A 22,721-nucleotide genomic window follows, 5' to 3' on the forward strand; every position below is an offset into this window, starting at 1 on the left:
TTTGAAATCAGTTTTACAATAATTATTTACTCAAGCAATCGTTCATTTTTAAACACAAACGGAAGTGGTTAATTATTTAATTTAAATCGAGAGCTTATTTCACTTTTCGGCAACCAATTTGTTTTTTTTTTCGTGCCCTTTCACATCAATATAATATGACTTAAATCGAATTGCATACTCCTTGCTTGTGAAATATGATAATCGTATAGAAACGAGGACATTTTTTTTATTTATATAAAGCGAATAAAGTGATAACATTTATTTTCGAAAAATGATTTTGTCGTTAAAACAAAAGTAAGTCGATATCACTGTAAGACAAGAAATTGCAAAATCCATAGGTAGCATTTATTATTCCCATGTTTTATCTATTTAATTTTATGTACTCACATATACCTCGTGGTCAACCCACTATACTTCGCTCTACTATACGTGTAGCAGGATTTGATTTTTATAAAAATATCAAGTGTTATGTATCTTCTTCAGAACTAAAATTTTTATTATTACATTACGGATCGATATATTTTAATAAGATTTAAAAGCCTACATTTTGTGAGAACAAGAAAAAGTTGTGCTAGATTAGAAATTGTATTCTGCCATCTATTGGTTCGAATGAGGTAATAAGGTTCGTTTACTTCATGCTACGTACACTTAATTTGTTCGACATTCCATTTGTTGTTTAAGGTAGCTTATTAAGAATAATTTCAAAAATATGAGACGTCGGAAGAAATTGTTATGTCGAATTTATATTTTGCTTCACAATCATTATCATCAGTAAATCCTTTACGTTATCTTTCTTCTCTTTGGGGTGAAAAGAGCTTCAGGCTAACAAAAAACGTTCTACAATATTTGACCGTTATAAAGTTTAAACTCACTCACTGGCTATCGCTCGCTCAGTTAACTTCTACGCTTGCACTAAATAACGGTTTTATAATGTAAAATACTATTACGATAAACAAATTAGGTACTTACCGTGATTAATTATTTGTTACTATTAGTTTGTATGGGGTCGATGATACTGATAAAAGCAAATGTTTTTGGGGTGAGAAAAATGTCTCGAAAAAAAATTGATGAATTTTACCTAAATAAATTAGTATCACAATAAATCTCTTTAAAAATAATTAGGTACCTTGCCGAAAAAATTATATATTTGTAGTTTTTTTACCTTGTTCTTAATAAGCTACCATTTAAAGGAAAAAATTGTACTTATATAGATATATTTATAAACTTTCAAATGACAAAATAAATGTTTATAATTTCTTAGGGATTTTTATTTAAAAAATTTAGGAACCTTCTACGCAAATGTTTAATAAATTTGTAAACTCACAACGAAACACACAAAAGGGAAGTAGGGGCATATAGCCCTCAGAGTAGTTGTTTCTCGCAACACCGAAAATTAAAACATTATGTTACGCCCTCTGTGGGTGGCAGTCGTTCAACAAAGTACGTGCAGTATAGAAGGTCGCTTCCTACTGTAGCCATTTGAATGGCACAATTGGGAGTCAGCATGACAGATAGAGCCATTTGCGCTCCCGCGTACAACACACAAAAGGGAAGTTGAGATTTGCTCTTTCCGCCTATTTAGGCCAACCAATAGAGCGAAAAAAGAGGCTATTTTTACACTTAAATATTGGGTCTATTTTTGCACAGCATGGCGATTTATCAAAAATGGTCCTATTTAAATTCTGAAAATGGCATCTGAAAGTAAACAACAAAATCTCCAATTTGTATATCTCGGATTTTCGCCTGAGTGATGGGAAATATGCTAAAAATGCCCTTGAAATTCGCCCGAAATGATCGAAAGTATGCTCAAGCCAGAGACCTCCACTCTCTGTTTCCCCCACTACCGCTACCTGATTCTTACGAGCGTACTTTCGATTGTTTCGGGTGACTCGAGGGTATTTTTAGTATATTTTCCAGGCGAAAATTCGAGATATACAAATTAGAGATTTTGTCGTCTACTTTCAGATGCCGTTTTCAGAATTTAAATCGGATCATTTCTGATAAATCGCCACGCTGTGCAAAAAAAGACCCTAAAAGGTTTATCTTGGAGGTTTTCCGAATTTTCTCTGTAAAAAATGAACCAATCGGGTCGCACAAAAAACCGTTTTATAGGTGTTTTTATTCCCTACAAACGTCCTATTGAGAGTAACACGATTCCATCATTTTTCGAGATACAGTAGGCGCTTGGTAATCCGGCGCTCGCCAATCCGGCACGCTCAGTAGTCCGGCACTTTGGGACTCAGGTAGCCCGCTCTATAATCCGGCATGAACGCCGGACTACTGAGCGGTTGAATTGTTCGAGTAGTGTTTGTCTCGCTCAGCCGGCAGTCCGGCCGAGCGAGACAAACAGTCTCGGCCTAACCATAATAGTGAAGCCACGTGTTTGTTTTGCTTTTTCTTGTTTCGCAGCGTCGCTTTGACAAAATGTACATACATACATAATTTTATTTTTATAATAAATTCACCTAACCATATTAAAATAGTCTTTTACAGTGGATCTATGATATGTAGAATTTATTTTACATTTTATGTATAAAGCTTTTACTTCGTATACAAATCCGATAATCCGGCAGTTCTGATAATCCGGCATTGGCGAAAAAATATGGGTGCCGGATTACCAAGCGCCTACTGTATTATAGAAAAACCAAAAAAATGACATTTTTTTGCAGTTTTTGTTTAAAAAAAAATTAATCACGACTTTTCTGGAGAAATCACTTGGGTTTTCATTTACTAAGTATTTTTTAAATTTAAGAGTACCAAAAAATCTCAACTGGTTGGACTATTTCTCAATATTTGGTCCATGTTGTCCGTACTTACCAAATTTTACTTTAATAGCTCTCAAAAACCTTAATCTTTAAACTTGTCTCAATTTCGATCGGTACGAGGGTGCAAAAAAAAATTAATTTAACAAATAGTTTTATTCACAATAAAAAAATGTATAACAATGACAATAACCGAATTTATTCACATAACGTGACTTTTATGTTAATAATTTATATGGTCACTGGAGGCTGCTGTATTTTATCGAAAACTATGTTATATATTTCATCGTAGTGACTAACAAAATGCACTTCCAATCCTTCAGTAATAAACTTTGGTAAATCGTTAAAGTCTTTCTTATTTTCTTCGGGTAATATAATACATCTTACCCCCGATCTTTTGGCCTGAAACGAAATTTAATGCATCATGTTTTTCTTTAAAGCTGCGTTGACATGGTGCGAGTTCGCTCGGCCGAGGCGACTAGCATGCCGGCTCGCCTGGTACTCGCATGGAACTCGTACTGTCTAAACAGACACGCGAGTTGTACTCGTACGAGTTGGTCGGTCGTCTTCCAACTTTCAGCGTGCGAGTTTGATGCTAGTAATAGTACTCGATTTTTCAACATGGCAACCAAAAGGTGGACAGTAGCGCAAACTATGAAATTTGTGTAATTGTATGAAGAAGCAGACTGCCTATGGAATTTTCGACATCCTCTCTATAAAAATAAAGAAGCAAGGGATCCTCTGATGCCACTTCTCTTAGAAAAGTTGCAGAAGCACCGAACATGTTAGTACGTCGCTTTATATACTCCCGAATCCACATTCGTCTGGGACGACGCTTTTTTATAGCTTGCAATCAGTTTAATTCGTGGATTAGTAGATCTACAACAATAGCTATACCAATACGCACGACATTTGCCATTTTGGATTATACTGATACCAAGCTAGTAGAAAATTTGTGTGTCAATAGAAATCATACGTAAATTCATTTGCACTCGAGGGAACTCGCACCGTGTCAATGCAGCTTAACGTAAAGGTAGTATAAAAAATTAAACTATTTAAAATTTGAAGTGGGATGCCCAAAAGAATATTTGCGGGGAATTTTACTGCATTAACTTCATTCAAAAGAAATCTGCAGATGCCACAACAACAGAGATCGGTTCAAATGCTTCACAAACAATGATTTTGATGTTGGAAGATAAAGAATGCTGCTTCAAAGGCAGAAACGAACAGGTTTTTTGCATCGTATCGTGACTGACGATGATCCTAAGTTTAGAACATTGTGGGGCGAGCCCGCCCATGCCTCAAAATCGTCAGCAAAGTGGAATAGAAGCTGGGTGTAGTTTATTATGAGCTGCTCAAGCTGAATTAAACTATCAGGGGAGATCGATATCGACTACAATTGATGCGCTTGAGCTGAGCATTGAAGGAAAAACGGCTGCTATACGAGCAGAGGCACAACACGCCACAGGTTGCAAAACCAGTGAAAATCTACTCGGAAACGCTTAAATGGGAAGTCCTACCCCACCCACCATATGCACCAGACATCCATACAAGGCCTAGCTGAGCAGCACTTCCGTTATGAAGATGACATAAAATGGATCAACTTTGAGGATAGCCTCAAAAAACGTTTTTCCAAAGTGGAATGCAAATGCTGCCAGAAAGATAGGAAAAAATAATGGCTAGCGAGAGACAATTTGTTTAAATAAAGCATTAACTTTCATGGAAAAACACCTAATTTATGTCTGAAAATAAATTTAGAGCCCTGAAATAATCACACTTGTTCCAAAAATCAAAAATACAAAATTATTTTCTTTCGAAAATTTTTGATCGGAAAGAAATTCATCATTTTGTAATGTTGTCGCCATTAAAACTGAAGTACCTTTTTAAAAAATGTATTAACTTACCGCAATGGTTTTTTCTTTGATGCCCCCCACCGGCAAAATCTTTCCCATCAGCGAAATTTCTCCAGTCATCGCGACGTCTTGTCGGATCGGTTGACTTTTAGCTAACGACAGCAGAGCTGTAACGATTGTACACCCCGCACTGGGTCCGTCTTTAGGAGTCGCTCCTTCTGGTACGTGTAAATGCAAATGGCTAAAAAACGTTAACTGGTATATTATTTGATATAACTGTACCAAAAAAAAAAAACATTTTAATTACTTATCTGTGACGTTTTTAGTACTTTTTTATTTTTTTTATATTTATTTCGTTTAGTGTGGCAAAAATAATTGTAAGTTGAAAAAAAGTGAGTAAAAAAGAAAAAAAATAAATAAAAATTATATAAAAGTATACATACTTATTATATAAAAATTTATTAACTGGGTCATGCTTATTCATAAAATTTCGGGCTACTGTTAAAGCTATTTTTGCCGATTCCTTCATTACTTCCCCAAGATGGCCGGTTAATTCTAAGCTACCTTCTACTTCTTTTTCACCTGGTAACCTTCGTAACGTCGTTTCAACATACAACGTAGAACCCCCTACAATATAAACATTTTATTACACCAGTATTCTAAACTAAAATTGATTATTGAAAAGTTCCTATTATTGTACGATGCCTCAAGATATACGTCATAAAACTGTAACGATCTGTGGTTCCATATACCCAGAATATTGGAACAGTCTATATAGTTTATTACTCGGATTTTGTTTAAAATCACACTTTTATCTTCTGATCTCATCACAAATCGTATCGGAAACGCTTTAAGAAAACAGAATATTCATAACTTACCCATCGCCGTCCAAGCGAGTCCCATTACCACACCGGGAGGCGTAACAGGATACATTCTATCGTGCGTAAATACCGGTTTCCCAACAAACTCCTGCAGATTCGTATTGTCTACTTTTACAAAATTCACTTCATCTTTAACTACTTTGAAAGCCACTTTTCTGACTACCTAGAGCGAAAATAAATAATTTCTGTTAATGCCCTGTGATTTTGTGTAATTTATTGCAAGTACTTAATTTGTTGTTATAGTCTTTCCGATATCAATTGAAGAACCAAGAGGATGACAGTATGTACCAGGTTCGGTCGCTGATGCAGCAACTCGGCATTGAAATATTTGAAAAACCCATATACAGATCTTGTCGAACTAAACATGAAGGTGGTAGAAATATATACGCCCAGTTGAAGAATGCGAACACGGGCAACCAAAATACAATACAGTTGCATTGGGCCACTCGGCAATAAATCTCAGCCGTTGCCAAGTGGTCGACAAATTGCCCAGCAGTGCAGTGCAGCAATGCGGAATTTGGTGTGATTCAGATAATTTTAATTTATTATAGGCACCTTCTATTAATCATTGATTTTACAATTGCGAAAGGGAGAAATAATATTACAACATGGCATTTTGGAGACCTTGTGAAACGGAACAAAACGAAATTTACCATCAATATAACAAAATTGTTTGAGGACATAATTAATTAAAATATGTTGTTGGCCAAATGAACATATAATAGAAATTGTCTGCACATTATACAGGGTATAGCAAAAGTACCGGCAGAATAATTCGGCGGGAGAGCATTTTAGTGAAAACAGGGTTCGTAGCGGCTGGGAAAAGTCAGGGAATTCGTTATTCTTCATAAAAAAACAGGGAATAGTCAGGGAATTTTAAAAATTATTCATGAAAGTCGGGGAATCTGAGTTTGCCAGCCCTGGGTTCTCGAAAAAGAAAACTGTTTGTGATTTTGAAACCTTTATAAGAAGTTCTTAGGGTATAAAAAAGGTTATGGAGTCCAGTCGAGAAAAATTTGAATGCATAAACACCAATTAGTATGTAAAAATAAACTACAAGTGACCTGGACTTTTTTTTATAAGTCAGGGAAAACCTGGAAAAGTCGGGGAATTATTTATTACTTTTGAACTACAAATCCTGGAAAAATTTTAAATACAAGTTTCAGGATTTCTCTCTGGCTATCCGATGGTGACCTTGACATTGACCTTGAATATCTTTTCAAGGTCAAATGTGATTTTTCAAATGGGACCCTATACTTTTGACCCCAGAAATGAAAAAAGCGGAAAATTCTACGTTCAGATATGACCTTGAGTGCCCCTCCCTTTTGACCTTGAGGTCCCTACAAGGTCAAACTAACACGGCAGGAGAGCATTTTACAGAAAATTTTCAAAATTTTCCGCTCTTTTCTCTCCCTCCGAGTTAATCTGCCATTCCGGTACTTTTGCTATATCCTGTTTACAAATTATTATAATTTTTTACTTTTATCAGAAAATTTACGCCTATGAAACTCATTAATTTTATTGCCAGGCGTTTTTTTACATGTTCAACTGACTTCGGAAAGACTATATAAATATCGATTAAAAAAAATTAAATATTAAAAATATAAAATTAAAAAATAAAATATCACAAATCATACATCAGAAGAAGAGTAAAGGTTGTTTTCTTTACCGGTTATTAGTTTTTCTTTGTTAATTTTATACTGGGCAAGGGTTCATAAAAATACTAAGCTCGATTTCACTATTTGAGGCTCGGTATAAAGCACGACGCAAAGTGGGATATGCTGTAGCGGCCATACGCAATTAATCAATGGTTACATTTGCCTGGCATTTTGTTGTAATGCCCATCTTGTGGGCACCTACTAAATATATGTGCATTTAAAAAAAAATTATGACAGCAAGTTGAAAACGAAATGTTGGGCGATAAAACTGGCATTTTTGTGAGAAAGAACACAATGCCATGAAGTAGTGCTCATCTTTTCGCTCTAAGTCTAATAATATAAAAAAAGAAAAAAATTCTAAATAGAAAAATTGTTTTTTTTCTCAAATCGTTTCAAAAACTAAAAATATATCTGAAATAATTATGCTCATGCGATTTCGGCGATCCTCCAACAGCACAACCTTTCTCACATTTGCACCCCTGTATATTTTTTACCAATTTCGATATCCCCATATAAACCCGACATATAAAATTGTATAATCTTACCTTTTCTATATGTTTCTGCAAATTCCTCACACCACTCTCCCTACAGTAGCTTTTTATTAAAATATTCAACGCTTCGTCCGTCACATTTATGGTATCGTCCTTCAAACCGCTATCCCTCATGGCCTGCGGCAACAGATACTGTTTGGCGATGGCCAGTTTCTCCTCCGCTACGTATCCCGACATATCGATCATCTCCATTCTGTCACGTAACGGTTCCGGAATCGTGTCCACGATATTAGCCGTACATATGAACAGAACTTTAGACAGGTCCACGGGCACATCCAGGTAGTGGTCCAGGAAATTGGCGTTTTGTTCCGGGTCTAACAGCTCTAAAAGCGCAGAGCTCGGATCGCCGGAATAACCCCTACGACAAACAACGAAGCCATAATACAAATTTTATTAACACAGCTCGAATATCACCAGTAGTAGTTAAAATTATGGAATTTTTTTTATTAAACCATTGTGGAACTTGAATTTCGTGATAATCGTTGTTTATCATACAACTTGCACACATATGACATGAAAGGAAACGTGTAAACTGGAAACTGATATATTGAGAACTGAAACTATGCACCACTATTTCTCTCCTGTTTTGTTTGCGATAAGTAAAGATAGAAATGGGACCTTGTAGCAATAGAAGATTCGAAGTAAACTATGCGAAATCTGTGTAATCAGTAAAAAAAAATTGATACATACTTTCCTATTTTATCGACTTCATCTATGAGTATCAAAGGATTTTCTGTCCTTGTCTTTTTTAGGCACTGTATAACTTTTCCTGGCATCGCCCCGACGTAAGTTCTTCTGTGCCCCTTAATTTCCGCCACATCGGTCATACCTCCCACGGAAAATCTGAAATATTCCCTGTTTAGTGCTCTTGCGATCGACCGTGCTGAAACAAATGTTGGCAATTACGTTTTGTTAATTTTCTAGGTGTAAATAATCGTAAAATAAAACTACCTGTTAAGGTTCGAGTGAAAAAATTGAATAAACCCATCTTACCAATGCTAGTTTTCCCGACGCCGGGCGGTCCATGGAAGCACAGAATTTTTCCTTGGGTGCTGCCTTTAAGCTGGCTGACCGCAATGAACTCCAAAATCCTCCTTTTAATATCCTCCATTCCATAATGGTCCTGTTCTAAAATTTCGGACGCCCTTTGCAGATTCAAATTCTCTTCGCTTTGCACACCCCACGGAAGAGAAGTTAACCAGTCTAAATAGTTCCGAGTAACACTTGAAAACGAAACAAAATATGTAATATACAGGATGGCCAGAAAAAGAATTGTAAATATTTCGGTTGCTATTAGAAATACATGTAGTTCAAATTTTTTTATCAAAATTTTGTTGCTTACTTGAATTCGGAACTGTGACTTTCAAGGAAATTTAATTTGTTGAGTTCCTCATCTATTACAACGGATACAGCTTGCGGTAATATTTTATCTTTGATTCTCTCGCGAAATTTTTCACCGATGGCATCCTTGTCTTCCTTTTCAAGCCCCAGTTCTTTTTTAATAACCTAAAAGAAGTTTCATGTTCAATTTGTAACTACTTTTCTCCTCATTTTCCTCAATATAATTCTCTAAAGTTTAAGTCGTTCCTGGGCGCACATGTGGTCTAATGAATAATAATATACAATCCCTCTCCCGCACAAGTATGCGGCTTCTGGGCTAATCAATGCGATTTGATTGAGGGGCAGAGATATTACTATTATTATCACAATAATTAACAAACCTGTATAATAAAATATTAATTTCCTACCTTCAACTGCTCCTGTAAAATATATTTACGATGGTGTTGCTTTACTTTTTCCTCAACTTCTCTTCCAATTTTCTGCTGGAGTTTTGAGAGTTCATATTCCTTTTTAAGCAAAGACAATGACAGCATTAATCTTTTTGGAATCTGTAAGATAATTGACAAGTATAAAACTTCTTTTACATAGTTTTTGTTTATTTAACTAATTTGGAATGTAATTTAGTAATTAATACTTACGTCTACTTCTTCCAAAACTTCTTGTAGTTCTTTACTTTCTGCAGCAGTTAAAGCTGCGCCCAAATCGCTCAAGTAGACTGGATTGTCTACCACCCGCTGGCCCTGGTGCATCATTTGCTGCAAACTGTCTCTATATAACGGATTTAAACTGATAATGTCCCTGATAGTCTTAATAACCTCTTGCGTCAAAGCTTTCACCTCTTCCGTCTGTCGAAATTTATTGTGAACTACATTCTCCACTTCTGCCATCAAAAAGCCTTCTTTCGTAGCTTTAGACTCCTCGGATTTTTGTTCTTTGGGATCTTCATCCGCCACCGGTTTCTTGATGCGGCTGTTTCTAACTTTACGTTTACGTTTATCCGACTCGGGGTCCTCTGGAAATATGTGCATTGTTGTTTTGAATGAAGGAAAGGTGATTTTCATTGCTGTAGCAATTAAAATATCAGTTACAACAAATGATTTTTATAACAACAGTTTTTGATGAAAATCATGCTTTTTCGAACTAAATACATACTTCGAAAGTGGCACTCTTCTTTATTTCACAAGTAAGTTAAGTGAAATATTTAACGTTAGGTGGCAGGGCTACTAGGAGGGAGCCTGTGCTGGCTTTGATATCTGTGTATTAGAATTACATACATACGTGTAATACTACATGTTAAAAATTAAATAGCATTTTACTCAAATTTTAGAAAATTTTATTATGTTTGCTTTTGAAATTAAAAAAATGAACCGTATCTCTAAAGGACTTCTGAACAGAGGAAGATAATAGAAGTGTGCACTATACATGAAAACGACACTGGAAAAATAATTTTGTCATTTTTAAAATACTAGTTTTAGCTACGTGAAAACAATGTCTTGACTTTTTGTAAATATTTTAACGTTTTTGTAAAATTTATATTTAAATCACCAGTGGTCAAACACTCAAAAATTGAATTAAATGCTTTTGAAACAGAATTAGAGTAAAAAAAAATTGCATCATATTGTGATACAAACACGATTTATTAAATGGGACACCTGGTATACTTTTAGTATGCTGTTAGACTTCCTTCACTTCACAAGAATAACTATAACTTTTGGTGAGGGGAGTACTCAAAAATATGAAGTTGATGATTGCAAATAAATGACAGTTTCCTTGAGAAGTAAATAAAAATTTGTCATGTCACTGTTTTCGACATCGCATAATAGACATCACCGAATTGCAAAATAAAAAAACATTTTTTCTCGTAAGTTCACTAACCTTTCGGTTCTTCATCAATGCTGTCCAGGATTTGTCCAGTAATCTTAATTCTACGATGTGCCATCACCACCAGTCTCAGTCTATCACCTAAATCCTGCATTTCATGAATTTGAGCAAAAACTCCTACACTGTAAACATCTTCTGGGCTTTTAACAACCTCAACTTCATTGTCTTCTTGTTTTTTTAAAAAAATACCACAATACGGTTGATTTAATTTAACTTTTCTTCTTATCAGTTCGATTAATTGAGGATTTGAAAGTTCTATTAATTTTATAAATCTCGGAAACACTAAATTTCTGCTTATAGCTATTACAGGTACGTGAGGCCATACTTCAGGCACAGCTACGGTTGCAGGTAATTGGGGATGAAGGGGTTCTTCTTCAGTTACAGGTCGATCATCATCCGAACCATCAGAGCTTTTAGTAGTGAAATATCTCAGATTTGACAGAGCCCGTAAGTTTAAAAAGTCTCTTCTAAATAAACAAAATGAACTATTATTTTGTAATAAGCTTCCTTCTTGAAGTACTCTTAAAAACCTGTGATCATTACTGTGTATTGAGGTTATAAAACTTTTACTTCTGGAATTTTGACTAATACGACGAACACACGATTTTGAATGGCAGAATATATTCCTAGACTCACGGATCAGTTTTAAGGAATAATACATTATTACTATTTACTAGAAAGTTTATAACTTTAAATACAATTATATTTTAAACTACAAACCCCAAATTCAAAATCAAAACATACGTCACAGTTGTCACAAATCTAGAAAATCTCTAGAAATAATCTAACCATTAACCATAATTGTTGGATCATTTTAATAGGCCAAAAAAATGTAAGTGTTTTCAATCAAGTATATGTACTTCGTCCTGAACTATTAACTCGATTAATAAAGTATTGAAATATTCTCATTTCACTCAAGTGTGTACAAAATTGTAGGTAAGTTGAAAATTCAATTAATAATGTAGAAGTTTAAAGCCACCGGTTTTTGAGATACAGGGTGTTGAAATTAAAGTAAAAAATAAATAGTGATTCTTAAAGATATTGTTGTATATTGATATTTGGGTTAGTAGTGTAACTAATTAAAGGCAAAAATTATTTAAATTGGTATACAAATATGTGAACCAGTGGCGGAAATACTGATAGGCATTCAATAATCCAGAATATCTACACAACAGAGTTTGTTTTATTCATTAAAGGCATTTGATTTCTAATTGTATATAAATAAAGATATATTTTCCATTTTACTCGAGAAACAAGACACTTTTGAGACATTATTTTTAAAAATTTAAACTTGTTACATAAATGAATAAATTAAAAATATTTCTAAAACAAATTAGACTCAAAAAAATGTATAAACGGTTTATATAATTTCGATTTAAATTTTACATTGATTTTGTAACTACGTTATCTTGATTAGAAGAGGAGGATTTGCTATAATTTTTTTAGCAGAATATGCAAGAATTTTATTTATAAGATTTATTTGTAGAATATTATTTTTAGGAGGAAATTTAATAGATTTTAGATTTTTTTAAAAATGATAAGCATGGACTCACCTCAGTTGAGCCCTCTTCCCCACTCTCACTCCACTTGACCAGTCAGAGCGCAGCGTTCAAATTGGAACCAATCATAGTGCGGCGATCGATTCAAATGACTAATTAATGCAATGCGTTTAAATTGACGGGAAATTTAAATTCGCACCCGATGACAACTTGTAAATTATTGAATCTAATGGTGAGAAATTTAAAATTAACAGGAAGAAACTATCGGCTGGGACCGATTGACGGCAAATTTTATGATAGATTAGTCTTCTCTAGAATTCGTAAAATTGTATAATAAAAATAAGATACTCGACATTTTCAATAATTTTTTTATTGTTATAAATAAAACATAAATAAAACTAACATTTTTGGTTTGTTATAATAAAATTATACAAATGAACTAGATAAAATTGTACATTATTGTTATAAATAGGTATGAAAAAAATATATACTCTTAAATATAAATACTGAACATCTATTATACAGTTTTAAATGCATGTAAAAATTCATCGATTAGTTCTATAAATCAGCACGGGAAATAAAATTTTGTTATCCTTTAATAACGTATAAATTAAAGCTTAATATTAAAACTATAAAAAACAAAAGTTATTCTCACAGACTGTTTACAGATATTTATCATTACCTACATATAGAAACAATGTATAGATGTCGGGAAAAGAACTAAACGAAAAGTGAAAAACTTTAAAAGTAGCCAATTTTTTTATTAACGTGTCTCGAACCGAACTCTGGACATCTAAATAAAGACACTAGACCTGATTTGGCCTTCTACAACACCATTAATAGCACTAAAAATGTAAGAATATTAAACATTTTTATTTTCCGACAAACAGCATGTACAGGGTAGGCCAATTCCTTTACTTTTGGGCATTTCCCGAGAAAATATCTAAAAAGTGGAAACTAAATCAGAATTTGTTAAAAATTTCACAGGTAAAAATTTATTCAATGTAACAAAAATTTGCCAAAAATTGAAAATGCCCGAAATCTCTTACGCGAATCGAGATATTAAGATGCAGTCTTCACTATTAAATTGTTCTTGAAAATCGAGAACAGAACATTTTTAACCGTTCTCCTTTACTCCCTGAAAATAATCACTTAAAAGTGTTGAAATTTTTCCACGCCGTACATCTTCTCAAACGATCTTACACAAAGTTCGAGGAAGTGCCATTATTCGTTTTAGTATCCTTATAAAATAAAAAACGGAAATATTTCTAAGACAAATAAAAAATATACATCTGGAGATCAATAGGCCTTCAAGTTTATCAGTAAAAAATCAGTTGCTGCTGCAAGCTCGCTTTATAAATAAAAACAAGTAGGGATGGAAATTTCTCAATTGGTAATATTTCCCAACTAGCAAATTTCATTAGTAAACTAATATATAAATAAATTATATCCAATAAGTAATATATCTCCTCAGTTTAAGAAGATTCTCACAGTTGATCAAGCATTATTGCAGGTGCCAACAACGGTACTATTTATTGAAGAGAACTGTTCGACTGTTTCTATTTAAGTCTCAAAATGAAGGTTTGACATATGTCAATTGTTGTATTTTAAATCAAAATATTAGGTTGCTGTGTAAACTCTTCAAAATATATGAAAATTTATTCATTGCAGTACTGAACATTTAAACTTATGTTTTCAAGGTTGGCAGTAATGATTTTGCTACAAAATGGCAGTTGGTACTTTGTCAATGTCTAGGGAAATTACATAATAAAGTCCCTAGATGATGATAAAGTACTGCAATCAATTGTCATTTTGCAAAATGGCTGTTGATTGTGGTACTTTATCAATATCTAGGGACAACTACGTAATAGTCTCTAGACGTTGATAAAGTACCGCGATCAACTGCCATTTTGAGGCAAACGAAAACAATCGGTTACGGTATTTGGTTACATCTAGAGACTTTAGTATATAAAAAAAGCTTCTGAAGATTTAATTAATTACATATAATTTAATTATATTTATTTAAAAAATAAACCTCAAGACGTATGTGACGGTTCATTGGACATCAGAAATCGACAGATTTAAAAAATTTTTGCAGAATTGTTGCCAATTGGGACTGTCCATCCCTAGAGCTTCATAACCATTAAAAATTAATCTATTATTGTATCTTTACAAATTGGCTACTTAAAACAAAACACAAATTTTGCGATCATTTTTTTTTAAACATTTTTTTACAGCCAGGCCATTTACGTTTTCAATTTAGGCACTCAGTCGTTATTAAAATTAAGTATAGACTGTGAATCCAACGTATCTCCAGTTAAAAGAACGTTATTAATGGGGTCGCTAGACACTAATTCCGGATTATGGCTAAAGGGATAAAAACCGTTTACTTTCCTCGTCAGCGACAGGTATTCCTCTTTGTTCCGATTAAATTTCCCGTTAAGTTCCCCGATGCCCTGTTGGCTCTGGAGAATTTCCGAAACAAGATACCTGCTGTACAAATCGATTTGAGGTCTTCCGCCTTTCCTGATCTCTAAATCCGGCAGCCACCTGAAGTAGCAATGCGTCCAGATTTCTAAACCCGCCAGGCCAGTATGCGGCTTCAAGACGGCCTTGTAGGAATCGTCGAAGAGCGGGTTGCAGAACAGACCGATATCCCGTTCCGAAAACTGTTCCCGCCAGTCCCATACGCTGCGTAGGACTAGAGGGGGGTGACTGTTGCCAGAACCCTGGAAGTAAATTGTGATTTATACAGGGGGTGACTTTATAACCAGTTTCTTAGGAGTAATAGGATGTGTTCTCCAAAACATTATTCAGAAATAAATTTTTTAAATCAATAAATAGTTGAGATATAATTCGTTTTTTAAAATGCATTAAACTTTTGTCTACGCCATTACTGGGCAGCACCCGAACTTGGATGCATGTGCTTGCTTGTCAATGTTGCCTATTGTTGTCTTTTCAAAGCGACTACATGAAACTAGCATATTGGCAGGGAGTGAAAATACAATGGAAAATAATTTCACAAAAAGGGATTGCCTTTGTATGACTGTCACGTGTTATTTTAGCGTCACCATTTTTGTTTTTTTTTTATAAAATGTGCATAATAAAAAATAAATAAGAACAATTCCTAATCTTAATCATTTCAAGTTTTTAGTAAAAGGTATATGTTACTATTTTTTTAAAGCACTGTGTTTAATTCGTGAATCTGTGTTAATGACCCTGTTTAGGTAAACTACATATCAATCCACTTGATGTGATATGACAACAGGGTGCTAGACGAGCAAAAAACAAATGGCCAGTGTTAATTCGGCGAAATTTATTTTCGTTTTCAGTTTATCGATTTATCAGAAGATTTGCAATACGATAGATAGTTTTACGAATTTCTGCAAGAAATATTTGTTTTTACTGGAATTGAAATAGAATTTGTTAAATTTATGTTAAAAATGTGTATACGACAACAACGAAATTGCGCTAACCTATCCTGTGGAGTATGATAATTTTTAAATTAATAAAAAAAAATTGAAATACACAGTGTACTTACGAACTCCGCCATAAGTCTCTGGTGCTGACAGTTGAACAGAAATGTGTCAAAAACGGAAATATGCGCTGAATCCCACAAGGTAGTCAAGTAGGTCTCGCTGACTTGAAAAGCGGTAGGAAATTGTTGAAGCAGCTGCCAAACACAGTCGAGAAAGAGCAGAAATAGCGGAGATTGTTCTATTTCCTTACAGAGGATGTGACCGAGCCTGTTTGCGAATGGATGGCCCAGAGCTACCCAATCCTTTTGTATTAGCGATTGGAATCCGAATTTCGTTCGGAAAAAGGGGTCGAGAATTAGTTGCGTTAGGCTGGACACAACACAATTTAGATCTTGTCCATTCCCTGAAAAATCAATGCTGTAAAAAATAATCAAGGCTTCCTATTACAAATAATAAACTTCAGTGATATTTGTGATTTCAATGGTAACTAAATCCTATCGCAGAACATAATTGGCGAATGGTCACGACTATTCAAAAATACACAATTTTTAAACAGTGTCGCAGTTTGCGTAACATATAACTTTACGATAAATTAAAAAACAAAATTTGGTAAATGAGTGCATTCATCGACAATCATAAAATTAAATCTCTTACCTTCTTGCAATACCACAGTAGATTCACAGATACTGATTTGTTCAGCTGCTTCTTTGGCCTTCGTTAAACAAACGGAAACGTAAGACAACCACTTTGTACTATCTAGCAACCCATAAAATTTGAAATCTTGACTCTTGAAAACGCGGGTGTTCTCAGGTGTACAAAGTTCCCTTAACTTAAGATAACTAGTATTTATATCTTTGGGGGTGGGCAACGAGAGATCGATTATGTACGGAGCTCTCTTTTCTGGGTGGCTTTTACGTATGTGTTCCAACAATTTGTTTTCCTCGGTACGGTCTGTAATGGTGGGAAGTAAATCCGCCATTCTGACTAGAGCTGCACCTTTCGATGTACCCCACACCTATGGAGAAAATTAAAAGGTTATCTTTAAATAGATACTGATATTATTCGTTTAATAATAATTTTTAGGAGACCCAAAATTTATAAAAGGGTATTTATAAAAAACTAATCAGATTAAACGTTAACTAAAAGTTACCCAAATAGGACAACATCTGTTCCTGAATTTTTCCACTGCTTCCTTTATGATATTGTCAGTTACAGACTGGGGCACGATAATAGTCTCTAATAAGAGGGGCGACACCTGATAATTGACATTTACATGAGATATTCTCCAGTTTTGACACTTTGTTCTTTTTATTTCTTTTTCCCAATCCAACCTCGTTTGAAATAGTCGAACCTCTTTCACCAAGGTATTACTTATATAGGGCTCCCTAAATACGAAAAGGTAACATCATTAACAACTCCTCAACTGATTTCACTTTTTTATAGTAGCATTTGATTGTAATGATATAAATTTGACCAAATAAAAGGTGAAATGTCATCTTCAAAAATTAAAATTTATGATTTGAGTTAGTTTTTCTATAACTGATCAAAAACCACATTTCCTGTTCAATCTCTGAAGCAACCCTTATAAATCATTTTAGAAAAAAATGTGCTTCGTTTTCTTTTTTGTTTGTTTGTTGAGAGGATTCACATAATAAATCAATTATGATTGATAACTGATTTGCTGATAATATAATGTCAATAAATCAATTATCAGTAAATCTAGGACCGACACATTACAAAATTTTCTGTTTGTTTTTAAATACTATTGTTTGATACTTACATAAAGTTATGAAAGAACTATTTACATGAATATCCAATATTGCAAAGTATTAGTTAAAAATTGTAAATTTGAATTTTACGAAGTTAACAGCATTTAGTAGTTTAAGAGCAACACGGCATCTTTTGGAGTGAAGACCTACACACATTGCATACATACATAATAATGAAAATACTAACTGCTGCTTTCAATTTATCAAGAAAATAATTAAAAAGACCTACTTACTTATAATCATATGCAAATAATAACGTATGCCTTTTTGGATAAGCATGGTGAAGTAAAGCATTAACAATATTTTTCCCGCTATCCTTGTCGCTAAATTTAAAGCTAAATTCAAGATATTTCATATTCTGAAAACAAAATTAGCATTTTTATTTTGCTTTCTTCCTGAGATAACTTAAAATTGTCTACCTTGCATAATATCAATATTTCCTTTACTCTTCCAGTAACATTTTGACCGGGCGATAATTTTTTCTTCGTTCTGTCACCCACCTGATAAATGACATCTATGGAAGACAAGCATATATCATTAATACCTAATAAAAGGTTCTGTTGGTAACAGTTTGAGAACTCAACTTCTTCAGCAGTCGCAAACGATACCTTGAAAGTTGTAATGGTTAAAACTCCCACCAAATGTTTCTTTCTATCACTTAACGGGGCATACATAAGCACTTTTTGTGCCTCGCAAACAATTGTTTCTCCTGGAATAAAAGGAATGTGAAAAATAAACGTTTATTATGTGAAAATGTAGTTACCATCCAGAAATTTGGTTCTTTGCGAATCATCTAGTGTTATGGACTGGAAAAATAACATAAGTGAGTTAGGAACATGAAAATATATACTATCGTCACCTCTAGCTCAGTTTCTCCTATGTAGCTCTTAAATCTGGAATCCTCTTTGATGTCATTCATTTTTAAAGGTATATTACAAGAAATATATACGTATACAGTTAATATTGTACATCGTTCTATTCAATCATTGTTAGAGATTTACCCCATAGTAGCTTTTTGAAACTTATTTTTACAATATACTATATAAACTTAAAATATGAGAAATTCTTATACTAAAATGTAAATTTTCAGGTTAAGTGTTTTTATGTTCTATGTCTGATGTTTGTAGTAATTTTATTTATTATTAAGGTAGTGGTGGTACACCTGCAAACGCGACCCATCTGCGACCTACGACTATCATATAATCAGATTATGCACTCACTAATCATTCCTTCTTACGTCACTATTTTGAATCTACTTGAATCTAACTTTGAAATGTTCTGTGGTTTTGTTTATTTTTTACGTGTTCTCTCTTATTTCAAAGTTCAAATTCGAATTGAAAGAGGTTATAAATTGTATATTTGATATCTGTGAAGAGAATGAATAAGACAAATTAATGTAAAATTTAATTTGTTTTCTAATATGTTTAAAGACTGATACATTTAAGGAATCCAAACTTTTAGTGAGCTATTAATTTTAGTAATCAAAAATGTTAGACGATGTTTTTTGTACCATTAATGGCTTTAAAGTCAGGCAAGTATAAATAAATACTCTACGATTTATTCTATTTTTAAATATTATTTTTAGGCCTAAAGCAGACAACGGCTTATGGGTTCTATTTCTGTTGCCATTGTCACTAATTATTTCCTCTCTAAGGCATCCCGTCGTATTAACACCTACATATAAACTGAGTTCTTTACTATCTATAGGATTAATACTAACATCGATAGTTATAGTATTTCATAAACGTGAGGACCAAAAGCTAAAAATAATTAATAAATGGAATATGTTAATATTATTATTAACCATATTATTCCACATCTTCCTCGAAAAAGGTTGGTTTCTACATCTTTCATTCTTATGCTTTTTTTTCATATTTGGAATTACCTATTACAGAAAATTTTCCAATGACCTTTAAACCCTTGAATATATTAGTAATTCCGTTATTTTAGGTTTAATATTTTCTATTGCCAGCGGAATTTTGAGTACAGTTGTCTACATTAGAACATATGTTTTTATTTTGAAGAATTTTAAGAACTGTTTCACACTGGGAGAAGCGGGTATTGTAAGCCAAAGTTTAATAATTTTGTTGTACTGTACATCTATTAATATTCTAAACTCGATTCACACGATTTATGGTAGTCATATGCAAATCTCAACTTTAATTATTCAGGTAAATACTTCATATTAATTATACAACACATCCCAGAGTAATTGTGGATATGGAAAAACAAAATGTTCTGTAAAATATGTGTTTTTTAGATTAGACTACTTGGAATTGGAATCATCGCCAGTGTGGCATATTTTTTTCACTTAAGGAGGACAAGCTCCTTCTATTTGCTAACTTGTTTTGTGATAATATTTGTAATTATTCTGCCATTACAAATTCTCTTAAATAGAAATCCACTTCTATGGATTTTAAATTTAGTTCTAACGGATTTATCAACGGTAAGTGCCATATTAATTTTAATACTCTTCTTATAAAGTTAATGCAAGTTATTATGATATAAAACTAAAAATAAATATAAAAATCCAACAATATAAATAAAAGTTTCACAAATTTTGTTTTTCGAGTGAACAAATATGGTGCAAATATTAATTGTTATTTGTTGGTACATTTTTTTAAATATAGATATATGTAGAGAATAAAATTAAAGACACTAGAAGCGCTTGGTTAAATTTTCGTTTATTGCAGCTGAAACTGGTAATATATTGGAGTTTTTGCAGTGGTACGGCTGTTTTAGCTGTAAGTAATCAAATCGTGTATGCAAAGAAAGCTTCCACGGGTATGAGAAAAATTTTCCACTTACTAGCGGTAGCTGTATATATTCCTGGACTTTTGTATCGATGTTCATTCCTATACCTTGCCAGTGGAGTTATGCTAGGTATATTTTTTTTACTGGAGGTAAGTGTATATGTATCAAAACACCAAATTATTAAATTCTAATATGCCTTTTATAATTTGCATATTGCTATTATTATTTTTTTAGGAAAATATTTTTAATTGAATTGTTTAAATTATCATCAAATGTACAATATTCTTATTTTCAACTAACTCGTATTATTTTATATATCAATCTGTGAATTAATCTGCTCATACAACATCTCGAAAACAGAACTACTGGTTTGTACAAAATAGTTCTTCTTTCAGATTTTACGCATATTAAACATCCCTCCGCTCGGGCGTCACCTTCAAGATGGTTTTGTAGTGTTTAGTGATGAAAAAGATATCGGCACTTTGGCCCTTACACCGATATATCTGTTAGTCGGATGTTCGTTACCTATTTGGATACATCCGTCACCATGTGACGTTACAGACTCGGCTATGTTTAATTTACTACCTTTACTAAGCGGATTACTGTCTATTGGTGTGGGAGATACAGCAGCTAGTATAATCGGGTCAAATTACGGAAAACACTTTTGGCCAGGTAACAAATTGGAAATGATAAATTATTAATAAGTTGCACATAGTTTCTCAATGTGGTAAACGGTGATTCCTTGAAGGGTTGATCACAAATTTGAACGATATGATGATCTAATTATTGAAATTATTTAAATGCTGATTATTCGAATGCCCAAAAATAATTTCTTTATATACATTAAAAAATTATTATAATTTACCAATTAAATTGTGCAAACTAATAATAAAAAAACAGTTTCTATGAACTAACACAAATGCTGTCTTGTTTTACCATAACAAATGCTTCAGTATAATACAAATATTTTCTTGCTTTACCATAAATTAAAATGATATCCATCAACTACGAGTTGCTATACACGCAAGCCATTTTTGACACTAACTACTAAAAAAACTATTGTAAACACTGGCAACAACACCTGTAAAATCGGATTTCAGTATTCGGAATCGCTGAGGCCATGTGGCTTTCCACGCGTATTACGAATGACACTAGAAACTACAGTTGTCCAGCTATGTAATGGTTGAAAGTACTACAATAATTTTTTTCTCGGAAACTAAGGATTTTACTAAAATTTTTTTACGATATTAACTCCATTTCTCATGTCGCATCTATTCCCATTTTTTTTGGATAAGTTGTGAATCACCCTGTATATAAACTTTAATAAAATTAAAAGCAAATTAAATTTAATATAGCATTTCGTTTGAAATAAATCAAAATATTCGTGAATCGAAAACCTTGAACTTCTAAGGTCCACAATTACTTATTTTAACTTAAATTATACTAATTATCAGCTGTTTTGTTTCTACTAGTTAGAAAAATAGACAATTAGTTCAAATGTCTTTAATATTCAAAGCTCTTCAGGGTACATACAATAAAATATTGAAAGTGCATTATTGATAAAAGTATTTTGTTATTATAAAATTAACATTGCGTTTTCAGGTTCGAAGAAGACTGTTGAGGGAACTGTTGCATGTATTTTGGCCCAAATTGGCCTCGTACGTTTACTAATGTACTTTGGTAAGTTCTCTAATAATTTTTAACTAAAATATGTAACAAAAAATATTTTGCTTATATTTTTTCATTATACTAATTTATGTTATAAAATATCTTTTAGATGCGCTGGAATATTTGTCTTTCGGACAAAATATCAGACTGTATCTAGCGATATTGGTAGGATCGATAGTTGAAGCAAGAACAACACAAATCGATAATTTAGTTTTACCTTTACTCATGTATATTATTCTAATTTAATGTGTGCATAAATTTGATAAATTTCGATACTTTAAGAATAAATTTTGGCGATCATTTGTAATGTTTTTGAACCTTTCATATTAAAGCAAAAAAAATAAATTTTTTACATTATATTTTTACTGTTGTATTAAGAATAAATTATCATTGGACTGATTGAGTTTTAACATTGTCATAGCAAGTACTGAATAAAGTGACCATATTTTATTTTACATACTGTAAGTATCTGTTAAAATTAGAGAAAATATATACTTTTTTCATTATTCGTTTCCAATATATTTATATTGTTCCTGTGATAACGTAAAAATTTAAAAGTTGACAAGTGGCAGAAAAAATATTTGTCAATAGCCTCGAGTTTGGCCAAACTTATCATTAACGCCCT

At 32.9% G+C, this 22,721-nt stretch overlaps 3 protein-coding genes across 4 annotated transcripts; 1 reads left to right on the forward strand and 2 right to left on the reverse strand.

Moving 5' to 3' along the window:
- Nucleotides 1-2,912: 2,912 nt before the first annotated feature.
- Nucleotides 2,913-11,683, reverse strand: LOC108907705 (lon protease homolog, mitochondrial). Of its 2 annotated transcripts, none has more exons than XM_018711495.1 (11): nucleotides 10,922-11,683; nucleotides 9,685-10,058; nucleotides 9,454-9,594; nucleotides 9,048-9,211; nucleotides 8,699-8,928; nucleotides 8,396-8,588; nucleotides 7,700-8,063; nucleotides 5,494-5,659; nucleotides 5,059-5,242; nucleotides 4,667-4,856; nucleotides 2,913-3,164 (listed from the first exon to the last, which is right to left on the reverse strand). In XM_018711495.1, exons 1-11 carry the CDS (start codon nucleotides 11,586-11,588, stop codon nucleotides 2,994-2,996), a joined length of 2,844 nt encoding a protein of 947 aa, XP_018567011.1. In that variant the 5' UTR covers nucleotides 11,589-11,683; the 3' UTR covers nucleotides 2,913-2,993. The 2 variants fall into 2 exon arrangements, with proteins under 2 accessions (XP_018567011.1, XP_018567010.1); XM_018711494.1 differs by having other exon boundaries at nucleotides 9,685-10,109.
- Nucleotides 11,684-13,181: 1,498 nt separating this feature from the next.
- On the reverse strand, nucleotides 13,182-18,779 carry LOC108907706 (myotubularin-related protein 10-B). The gene is made up of 8 exons (XM_018711499.1): nucleotides 18,534-18,779; nucleotides 18,438-18,480; nucleotides 18,094-18,383; nucleotides 17,908-18,032; nucleotides 17,056-17,290; nucleotides 16,560-16,920; nucleotides 15,968-16,308; nucleotides 13,182-15,155 (listed from the first exon to the last, which is right to left on the reverse strand). Exons 1-8 carry the CDS (start codon nucleotides 18,591-18,593, stop codon nucleotides 14,694-14,696), a joined length of 1,917 nt encoding a protein of 638 aa, XP_018567015.1. The 5' UTR covers nucleotides 18,594-18,779; the 3' UTR covers nucleotides 13,182-14,693.
- Nucleotides 18,780-19,008: 229 nt separating this feature from the next.
- Nucleotides 19,009-22,602, forward strand: LOC108907694 (dolichol kinase). Its single transcript, XM_018711480.1, has 8 exons — nucleotides 19,009-19,205; nucleotides 19,260-19,507; nucleotides 19,625-19,845; nucleotides 19,935-20,120; nucleotides 20,368-20,577; nucleotides 20,824-21,100; nucleotides 22,031-22,108; nucleotides 22,206-22,602. Exons 1-8 carry the CDS (start codon nucleotides 19,162-19,164, stop codon nucleotides 22,340-22,342), a joined length of 1,401 nt encoding a protein of 466 aa, XP_018566996.1. The 5' UTR covers nucleotides 19,009-19,161; the 3' UTR covers nucleotides 22,343-22,602.
- The last annotated feature ends 119 nt before the right edge of the window (nucleotides 22,603-22,721 follow it).

The sequence above is a fragment of the Anoplophora glabripennis genome, unplaced genomic scaffold (assembly GCF_000390285.2).
Source record: "Anoplophora glabripennis isolate ALB-LARVAE unplaced genomic scaffold, Agla_2.0 scaffold200, whole genome shotgun sequence".
Lineage (NCBI taxonomy): Eukaryota > Metazoa > Arthropoda > Insecta > Coleoptera > Cerambycidae > Anoplophora > Anoplophora glabripennis.